Source organism: Nothoprocta perdicaria, unplaced genomic scaffold, assembly GCF_003342845.1.
Source record: "Nothoprocta perdicaria isolate Ctin4 unplaced genomic scaffold, notPer1 scaffold_0, whole genome shotgun sequence".
Classification (NCBI taxonomy): Eukaryota; Metazoa; Chordata; class Aves; order Tinamiformes; family Tinamidae; genus Nothoprocta; species Nothoprocta perdicaria.
In genome coordinates this window covers 8942556-8953397 of record NW_020454092.1, presented here as the reverse complement: position 1 = coordinate 8953397, position 10842 = coordinate 8942556, and the positions used below count along the sequence as shown (strand labels likewise).

At 49.7% G+C, this 10842-nt stretch overlaps 1 protein-coding gene across 1 annotated transcript in view; it reads right to left on the bottom strand.

Annotated features, from left to right (window-relative positions):
* Positions 1-2356: 2356 nt before the first annotated feature.
* GLI2 (GLI family zinc finger 2) overlaps positions 2357-10842 on the bottom strand; it is a 164515-nt gene continuing 156029 nt past the window's right edge. The window contains exons 12-14 of the mRNA XM_026036138.1: positions 9186-9467; positions 5747-6083; positions 2357-4712 (exon numbers count right to left, since the gene is read on the bottom strand). Of these exons, the coding sequence (XP_025891923.1) occupies positions 2377-4712; positions 5747-6083; positions 9186-9467 (2955 nt within the window). The 3' untranslated portion in view covers positions 2357-2376. The remainder of the gene's footprint in view (positions 4713-5746; positions 6084-9185; positions 9468-10842) is intronic.

The following is a 10842-nucleotide window of genomic DNA, read 5'->3' as shown; positions in this document are numbered from 1 at the left end:
AAAAATTACTTTTTAATGTACAAAAAGTTTATATACAGGTTCAGCATGTTACCTCCGGTCTTATGATGTAGAAAACAGCTAAAAATGTTCTTAAGATACAAATCTGACAGAACAATTCACCTACAGTACTTTTAGTATTGATGTCTTCTATACATAATATATACAGTGCTGGAATGGTTATTATAATACTATTTCAGTAAATGAAGGAAGACCACCACTGGAAATCTGAGAAACCTCAAGTCATTGGAGATTTGGTTTTGCTTTTGTCTAATGAGATATCTGTGAAGAAGGACTCGAGAGCCACCACTGCCCTACACAGCTGTTGAAAGAACCAGACGAGCAGTCAAAGGACGTGTGAAGGCCTGATCCATCTCCATACGAGGGATGCCCAATTGCACTCTGAGCATCCAGGACAACAAACAAAGTCCTAAAATACGTATTGCCCTCTTTTCATAAATGCAAAGCAAGGGCAAGGTCAGTAACTGCAGGACAATATATACAGTGGACTATAAAACAATCCCTTTAAACACACCTTTCACACGAGACACAAACGAACAGCCAGACCCCCCGCTTTGCTTTACTGTCCTCGTGCAGCCAGGGCGTCACAGGGGCCGAGAAGGGAGATGAGCTGGGGCGAGAGCCATTTTTGTTGGGATGAGGATGGGGCAGACGGCAGGATGCACGAGCGGGACATCGGGGCCACGGGGRGCAGGGTCCTCCCAGCCGGCTGTCGTGCACAGCCTGCGGGGTGCCCGATGGTGCTGGGGTAACACGTGGCGTTCTCGTGCCCGCCACAGGTCACGCTGGGAGCAGAAAGCTGGACATCAGCTTGTGCAAGAGGAGAGCGGGGACTTTGGGACAACAGAGAGCGACTTCCCAGAGCTCCCYGGTGTGCTGGGCAAGCGAATAGGATGGGACACCTGCGAGAACCGAAATCAGGATGAGAGGGAGAAGACCAAGGGGTAGGAGAGAACTAAGCCCTCACACATGATATCGCCAAACTGAGAACCTGTCCATCCTGGGGGGAAGTCACCTTTGTCCCCAGCTATGGAACATATGGGGCACAAATAATTTAATGCCATGATACCAGGATGAAGAGAATTGCGTTGTTCAGCAAGGCCTCTACCCTCCCCAACTCCTACCCTGTAGTCTTAACAACAGTAGAATAAATAACGCAGCTAGGACTGATGTCAGTGCCAGGTGGACCTGGGCTGAAAACAGATAATCACGGAGTGTGTTACACAGACGAACCCTTGCTAGACAAATAAGCTCCCGCTACCGTGCTACRGTGCAGACAGGGCAGAAACGATCAYAAAACTCTCTTCATCACGATCCCTTTGGTACGGATCTTAGGAAGGAAAGCTCAAAAGAAGGCGCGGATGTTGCAAAGCAGCGCAGGGATATGGTAATGCTCGCTTGAGGAAGCTGACATTATAAAGGCATCCAGAGCCCCAGCAGAAAGTCACTACACGCGACGCTGCTGCGCAGAGGGTGCAAAGTTATGCGTGTGGATCCGTCTTTGCAGGCTGGAGCCTTCCTGCCACAGGGGKTTTTTTTCCCAGTGATTGCTGTTCCCAGGCTCTGCTCCACTCTGCACTTGATATAAACCACGTTGTAAACACATCTGATCAAAGTGTGCACTCACCTTTCATGTGTCTCATCAATGTGTCTTTCCAATGTTTTCTCAAAAACACCACTATGTTTTTATAAATGTACATTTTATATACGCTTCTGGCAATACACTATACTTGATTTTAAAGGAAGAGAGGCCTTGGCTACTTAACACTAAAGCATGGTAAGGCACTTTGCTGAGAAGCCGCTTGGAATCAATGCTCTTTGCAAGGTACAAAGGTATTTACTGTATAAAACAATACTGCTGGCAGAGGGCTTGTTTGGAGACGTAACTAAACACTACTCTCATCAGAGCAGAATACACAGTATGGCTTTTATTCTGAACAAAACCACATCCTCCCGTTTCTTTCTGGGGTGGGTTGAAAATGGAATTTTTGCAAACACAGCTAATGGGAAACGATGGCAAGTGCTATTTACAGGGTGCCAGGGAGGGCGGGTTTCATCTCTAACCACTCTCATGCAGTCTCCTCGCTTGGCGGTGATACCATTCAGTGCTCTGGGAAACCAAGCCAAGAACAAGACCAGAGGGGCACCCTTGCGGTGCTGGCCTGCCTGGGTACAGTTTACATAACTCTGTACAGAGACTTGTTTTTAATTATTTTCACTTTGAATCCCTTTAACGTATTTAATACTTATATAAAAAAAAAACCTACTCTATTGAAACAGGTTGTTTTTAGAAAGCACATTCATAAAACTGCTTCACAGAGAGCCCCTTGGATAGCGCTGAGCCCTTGTGCTCGACCGTTAGGACATCATGTTGAGAAATTTGCTCTCTTCCGCCAGCGTGGTGAGCATGGAGCTCATGTCGCCTATGGCCATGTTGCTGATGCCCGCGGGGATGGCGGGCAGCGTCAGAGAGTTTCGTGGAGTCGTCAGGCGAGAGGAGTTCTGGGAGAGGTTCTGCAGGATGCTGGGGCTCAGGGTGCCCGACATGAGGCTCGAATGGTCCCCATCGTCCATGATGGCATCGAAATCGATCTGGGGCGGCTCGAGCCCTTGCGAGTCCACCGTGCTGGACACCTGGTTGGCGCCCGGGGAGGGCAGGGTGGCCGGCTTGCCGCTCAGCGCGCACTGCGGCCTCGCTCTGCAGTCCGCGGGGCCCTCGAAGCCGCYGCCCTGCTCGTACATGTGGATCTGCCCGTAGTAGTACATGAGGCTGCCGTCCCTCGCGCCATCGGCGCCCGGCGGGCCTGCGGCCGGCAGCACGTCGCCGGGCCGCCTCGGCGCAGCCTGGGCCGCCTCCTGGCCGGTGCCGGCGCCGTGCGGAGTCCTCACGTAGGCCAGGTGCTGCAGGGCGCGCGCGCCGCGGGCCCTGCCCGCCGGGCTCGGCTCCGGCGGCGGCCGAGGCTGCACCAGGCCCGGCGCGAAGGCCTGCGGCGCCGCCGCGCTCTGCTGAGGCTCGAAGCCGGGCTGGCTTGAGGGCATCACGGGCTGGTGAAACACCTCCTGCGCCATGGGGAAGCTCAGGTGGGCGGCCTGCGAGGAGTAGCTCTGCTGGCTCTGCTCGTGCATGGCCTGATTCAGCAGCGCRCGCTCGCTGTTGCTGCTGACCATTAAAGAGGGGTCAGCTGCCATGTCCATTTGCTGAGGGTGGACATGAGGACTGGACTTCACTGCCATGCTGCTACAAGAAGGAGACATCTGATTTGGATTGCTGCTCATCACACCAGGGCTCAGCATCGGGTGAGGCTGGTTGTACCCMCCGTGTGAGCCCAGATCAGGGTTCATAGCGGGGCCAAGGTTCATCAGCTGCTGMCGCTGCATGCAGTTTAGCCTCTGCCCATCCATGCCCATGTTTCTTTGCATATAGTTCTGCTGTGTTACATTCATGCTGTTCTCCGTCAGCTGCATCTGCTGCTGGTTGTAATTCTGGTACTGACCAAAGTTCTGCTTCTGCTGGACCACAGCTAAGTTTCCTTGCGAAAACTGCTGTTTTGACTGACTGGACATCATATCAACCGTGCCTGAGCTGACTTCATTCCACTGGACGGGCATGTTGTTTTTACTCATGTCTGAGGCAGCATCAAAGCTCATGGGACACTCTGCCATCATCGGACCCAAGTGACTCATGTTTGCCTCGGCCACGGCCATCCTGCGCTGGCTGGGCAAGGCTGGGGGCTGCAGTTTCCCATTTCCTTGGAAGTTCTGCATCTCGCTGCTGTACCCCATGGAAGTGCTCTCGGCTGCAGTCCCATTGCTCTGGGAATTGAGGTACTGCACCACATCGTCTGGCAGCATAATGTCATCGTCTCCCATGTTGCCCTCCGCCTCCCTGGACATGGCCTCCATTGGGATGTTTTCACTGATGCTCTGCGGCCGGGGGGAGTAGACGTGCCGGGGGACGCTCCCATCCGAGCGCGCGTAGTTCTGCAGGTTGAAATTCCTCCTGTCCATGGGGTGAGGAGGATGGAAGGGGTTCATGCTGTTGGTGCTGTTGAAACGATGAACTTTGGGGAGGGCCTGAGGGTCTCCAGCAGGTCTCCTCACTGGGTCACTCGCCCGTCTCGTGCAGTTGCCTGGCACCTCGTGGGGAAACGCTGTGGCTGACGTGTAGCCATAGGAGTTGCCGTCGCTGCAACGCCGGGGCCCCGGCGGGAGGCGAAGGGAAGGCAAGGTGGGCTCTGGTCCATCCATAAGCGAGATCCTGTTCTTCAGAGTCATCCTCTCCATGTTTGGCAGGGGAGTTGGAGGAGGGCCCCCCGTGGCAGCGGCATACTTGGCTTTCAGCCTGTAGTGCTGAGCCGGCGTGAGGTTCAGCAGCCCCGGCATCCCGCTGCACTGGCTGGCCTCRCTGGAGCGCCGCGAGGCGTCCGTCGAGATGGGGTCGTAGGAGTCGGCAGAACTTGTGTTGTTGGGACGGTGCCCGAGCTGGGAAGCTTCGCTGGAGCGGCGGCTGGAGAAGTAAGGGGAAATCCCCGAGGATCTGCGGCTCACGGTGTAGGCAGAGCTGACGGTGCTCGTTGTGCTGTCACGGCGCTCGTTGAGCTGGTTCAGCATCGTAACGTCATTGACAGACAGCTCCATTATTCGTGGATTAGGCAGCGCAGCAGAAGAACCACTGCTGTTCTCTAGAATAGAGCCTGAGAGTTGGTGGGGAAGGAAAAGATCTAGTTAGCTAAGGAATGCCACTGGGTCATGTTCTTGGTGCTGAAATACAGACACAGAAGCCCACCCCTAAATATTTTGCAGGAACAATACTGGATTTCATTTATTGACAGTGAATTCAAACTTTCATCTCTATCTCTGTAATCACGCTCAAAGAACAAGAAGGCTGGACTAAGAGGACAGGAGGTGCAGGGTCTTTGTAATGTGCACCCTATTGATGCTCAGACACTAAGGAAGCGCATCTCTACGGGCTTCTCTTGGCRGGGAAAAAGTGGGCCTGGTGTGAACAACACTGCAAGGACAACACGTAGCTACAACCACGGCTGTTCACTGGGACAGATGCACAATATTCAGGGACAAGAGATGGAGAGGCCTGAGGTTGAAACTCAAGAGCTCTTCCCAGAGCAGACCAAGATGCTCTGACATCCTAAACATAGGTTAGTGTAACCCTTGTGACTTCTTGGCAAAGTGAGAAGAGCACAAAGGGAACGTAAAGATGGCAACGCCGGGAATCCCCAGCCAGTGCAAAGCTGACATATGAAGCTGGAGGCAAATACCCAGAGCACTCACAGTGTCAGAAGACCTGTCCAAGCATCCAGGGCAGACTGGCTGGACTGCTGCTATGCTCTGGCAATTGCCTCAGAGGTGCATTAGCCCTTGGGGCAATGTTACTGCTGGAATAAATCACAGCAGTCTTGTGAATGCTCTGATTGTGCTATCAAAATGGTGAGGACACCTGGGGTTGGGTGATGGACACTCCTGGGAACAAGAGAGAGACCCACATCTGTCTCTCTTCATAGCTCTACTGCCCTGAGCATCTAGGTTTCTGCTGCATAAAACATCAAATGGCTGAGCTCACATCTAATTCCTCCATTTTTCCTGATGTCTCTATATAGCAAGGAATGGCTCAGAGGCAACAGGAAATGATCTTCCTGCAGGGTAGACTCCTGGCTATGAGACCAGAGTCCAGACCTGGCATGCTCCTGCAAGGACCAAGCCCAAAACTTACCGTTTCCTGAGATGGGAGGCAGCTTGGTGTTTCTGGCTTGTGGAGCTGGATTCACCCATGAGCAGGAATCCTTAACTGTCTTGAGCTTCTCTTTCTTGAGCTGTTCAAGTCGTTGCATCGTCGTCATGTGTTTCCTTAGCTGCAGGCTGAATGTCGAATTACCAGATGAGACCGTTGAGTCCACAACAGGGGCGTTGTCATCCAGYGCTGTCAGATCTCCCAGACTTCCCCCGCTCTGCATGTTCATTTCTACTCCACTGTCATTGTTGTTGGTGCTGCCGAGGGGTGACGGTTCACTGCTGCACGACGACTGGCCGCCAGGACTGGACTGACACATCTTGGGGAAGGACAAAATGGAGATGAGCAGTGGAAACAGCAATGGAGAAAAAACAGGACCTGACATCCACATTATCTGGCTGCACCGAACCGTTCCCTGCTCTTATTACCCTTCTCTGCCCCAGAAGCTTTTCCAGAGGGCAGGAGCACCTTCCCTGGGGACTTAGGGCAGTTCAGCGTCCACCAGGACTAGAGGTGGTAGAGCAGGGGATGATGACACAGCCTCTCTGTTTCATATCTTACAAATCCAAATGTGTTTTCAGACCTTGCTTCTACTGCAAYGACGACTAATGTGCTCAAGTAGGGCCTGCACCAGCTCAAGCTTCGTGCCAGAGATGTAGTGCTGATTTCAGCTACCTGAACAAGCAGTTCTTGACTGTGTTCAAGAGCACACACGTCTGCAGTCCCTCACCTCTCAGCTTGGAAAATATGGTGTGCTCGACTGGATGACTTAAGAGAAACCAAAAGTTCCTCCTCCAAAAGCTTAAGCACAGATGCTTCTCAAAGAAAAGCAGCATGTTACCTGGTTGTGCAAGGTATGTCATAGCAAGCACTGGTTTATCTAACACGGGATCAAGGCCTAATATTTCAGACACAACATATTTCTGTCTTTAAACTATCCTAACGTATAATTAGACTAGCTGACAAACTTCATAACCAGATAAAACCTGGTTCAGTGTTTGCAAACTCCCACTTGCAGATAAGGCAGATAAGCACCATAAATATTTATTTTATTTACATTGGAATTGCATTTCACACTGAGGAGGTTATTTGCTGCAGACACTAAATGGCCTGAACTTGCTCTGAGGTAGCAATTGCTGCCACCAGATGGGATGCTTGGGTTCTCTGCTCGGGGCCCATGCTCCAGCACCTGACAGCAARTGGGAGTGCTGAAAAGCAACACACTCTGCCCCAGGCCAAGGTGGGAGGGCAAGGTGATGGAGTGCTTTGCTTTGCTCAGTAACAGCCCTAATGGGCAGCACTGACTGCCTCTAATGGCTTCATAGCCCTTCAATCAGGATGACAGAGATTGCAATCCCAGGATTTAATGGCAAGTCGTAATACCAGGAGCGATGCAATAACGGGAATCCTGAGGCACTGTGTCCTCCTCCTTTCTATGCACCAGCAAATATCCCCTGCCCTTCCCCGTTGCTCTGTCCACCTCGGCCCCCTGCCACCGTGGTTGCTGCAGACAGSGGGTCTGGGGGAGATCGTGCTCTTAGACAGGAGTTTTAATACAAAGTATTTCTTTGCTCACCTTAGTACCGACTGTCCTTAGGAAGGTAGAGTAAGGGAAGGTAAGTGGGAATAAAGAACAGGTTGTTAGAACAAAGACAACTTTAACAGAAGGGATCATGTTAGTAAAAGAATGAAAAGGAGAGTGCACACACACACACAAAATACAAACATTTCCTCCTYTGATACCCCAGTTTCCCTTGCCATCCCCCTCTGTGGGCCCAGATGGGAACTCCTAGACTTCCCATGGGTCTCTAAGGGTTTGGGAATAAACTCAAATATGGGTTAAAAGAAGATACTTTGATGATGATGATGATGATAGTGAAACTTCTCACTCACTGCACATACGCTCCAAAGAGCTTTGGACAGGGACAGTAGAGAAGAAATTCAGACCCACAGACCCTGTCACCAACACAGTATGGCTGTAAATCTGAGAGCACAGAGTACTAGGAATATAAGCCCATGCCTTCAGGAGAAATAGGGTAGGGAGCACGTCTGTGGGGGAAAGAAGGGACTAGGGGTAGAGCACTGGAGAGACATTATTCTATCTAATGGTTTTCACTTTTTTTTTTAACCCAATACAGAGCCTAATTAAGGTACAACTGTTTGCTTAGTCACTTTGGATGTGAAGATACTCAGCTCCTTCCTAAACAAAACACTTCACTCATTACTAATTTGTCCCAGAACACATCCCTCAGCCTTTTCTAGAAAATATTTTCAGCTCCAAGACATGATACTTGGTTGGAATAACAATATTTTAGCTTGGATGCAAATCAAGCAAATACGTACTTTGGAGCTCAAAGTGCTTTCAGCTCCGTGAGAAGGCTGGGGACTGTATGTACCCCCTAGTTCACTGCTGTGGGTCTTTTTTGCCATACACGGCCCTTATGCTGCCCTACACCAAGCTGGCACAGGTGGCCAAAACTTCGGATACGAAAGTGAAAAGAAATGTTGAAAGACAAAAATGCCCCTCTGTGTTGCAATGTCTGATCTCCTCCACCAACTGCAGAGTGCCAGGGAGCAAGCGGAATGCTTGGATGGAGTGGAACAGGCTTGAATGAGTGTGGGCCCATCGCCTATCCACACCCCGTTAGCACAGCTGACCACGGTGCTGCAGCCATGGCCATGGCCAGGAGCAACACGCTCTGCCTGAGCAAGTGGCAACTTGTGGGGAAGTAAAAACGTAATCATGGTTGACCACGGGCCTATATTCTGTGAACCACAGAAAGAGGAGTATCTGTCCTAGCTCTCATGGTCATTCCTGGCTACATCTACCCCCTCTCATCCCAGTACAGTTTCTTCCGGTGGTTAGGTGTCATGCAGTGACCCTGTGCATGGTGGTCAGGCCTGAGGAACTAAATTTGCTTCAAAATACCCAGCAAAAGTAAAACAACTATTTTTCCTGCCATCAGGTTCATCAGGCAGCGCACAATATAGTTGTACCAAAAGGTAGGGAGGAGGAAAAGAAGAGGGACATCTTATGCCAGGATTTCTCCTTCAACATGAGTTCATCAACCTGTGTCCTATGGCTACTGTTCAATTTAAACTAGCATGGAGGGCAGAGCTTACCTCACCATAACTGGTGATACTGTCATACTTTACTCATAACACAGAGCAAGGGAGGCCAAGCTTGATGCTAGGCATCACGTAACCGTTATGGACTGTGAGGGTGGCCATGCTGGGAAGAAAGGTGCAAAATATTTTGGACTCTGCCCTGATCTTCATCCTCATCTTTGGGCTTAAACTCTTGGGTGTTGGCAGGTGAAGGGCAACTGCACAGAGAGGAAAAGAGCATGCAGACACCTCATGGYCCCGGTGTGTCAGAGCAACCTGGGCCTGCACCACTTCTAAGAGCAACTGCGCTTACCACAGCATTTTCCGTCTTTATGTTTTTGACTTGCAGGCAATCCTCCATGCTCCTTGTGGTGCTGTTGGCCTCGGGGCTGTCCTCTGAAGCCTTGCTGCTTTGCTTGGCGCTTGCCTCGTTGTCCCCATTCTCCTTGAGCGGAGGTGGCCTCGGGTGGACGTCGTTGCGCTGCTTCTTCGTGACGTGCGCATCGGGCCCGTGTACAGTCTTAACGTGTTTCCTGAGGGAACTGGGGTCTGTGTACCTCTTCGTGCAGCCAGGGATCTTACATACATAGGGTTTCTGTCAATACAAGCAAAACTTGTCTTAATTTTAGAAGAAATCCAAATTCTCCAGGTACATTTTATGGACCAAAAGATTACGACGACCAGGACTGCTGGCAGCAGGGACATGTGCAGCATCTGTTTCACAGAGCTCTATAAGTTGGAGATCTCTAAGATATGATATAGGGGCTGCTGCTGATCCACACAGATCTGGCCAGGCATTTGACGTTGGCTAAACAACTTGTTTTCAGTAGCTGAATTAAAAGACAGCTACGAATTCATGAAATATTTTCCTAATATCATTTTTCCATGTAAGTATTTGCTCTGGTGGCCACAGGAATGTTTCCTGATTACGGGTGGAAGGGAGGTGATGTAGGGTCCTGGCCACAACGCATTCTCTCTGCTAAGGTGGGTCTACACTGGGAAAATAACTGAGGCCTTCTGGTTGTGGAAAYCCAGAGAAACCAAGCCAGATTGGATTCACCCTACCCAATCTATCACACAGCTCCAGCACCTGTCACCTTGAAATCYGTTATTGTGCAAAACAAACCACAGGCATGTGGTGCTTTTTTTTCAGACGATAGGACTCTAGTCCTAAATTCATGAATCATTGATGGCCACAGGAGAAAAAAAATAAAAAAGCTGAAGCCATGCTGCTGAAAACAGAAGTTAGCAGATACTTTTCTTCTTTTAACTTCCTCTCTCTTTTTTATTTTTATCCAGTTTCCAATTCCAAAGTGCATTAGCACCACAGTTGTAGGAGATGGTGCTGCTGCACTGGAAGCCCTGAATTCATCACAAGTTCTGCTTTCAGCCTCACAGGCACTTTAAGTATTTTTCTGCCAACACACTGGAAGAGATCCACAAAACAAAACGAACAAACAAACAAAAAAAACCCCAAACAGACAGATGTCATTTGAAGGCAAACCCAAATGACAACTCCTATTCATTTTTTTATCTGTTTTCTAATTTCATCCAGAAGCTTGAGTGAAAAAATACAAAGCAGCAAATATTCTTTGCAAAAAGCCAACATCATCACATAAAAAAAACTCTGAAAGTCTGTTCTTTATTCTAAAGCATGTTTCACATGTTTCCTGGCTGATCTTGGCACATCACTTGAATAAACTAAATCTGCACAACACCCTCCTGAGGTAAATATTTAATACATTTTAAAGCTGGGTAAACTAAAGCACCACAAGTAAAAYAGTTTGTTTATAAAGCTCATGCAACACTCTGGATGGGGCATTATAGAAATATCATTGCTGTGATTAAAACCTTCTCTAAAAAACAGAACCTCCTCTGCACACACTAAAGAAATCTACATTAGCCAGCTCAATGACTATTTTAAAAGATTCTTAAGATTCTTTAGGTCTAATGTCTATTTCTGATTTTCA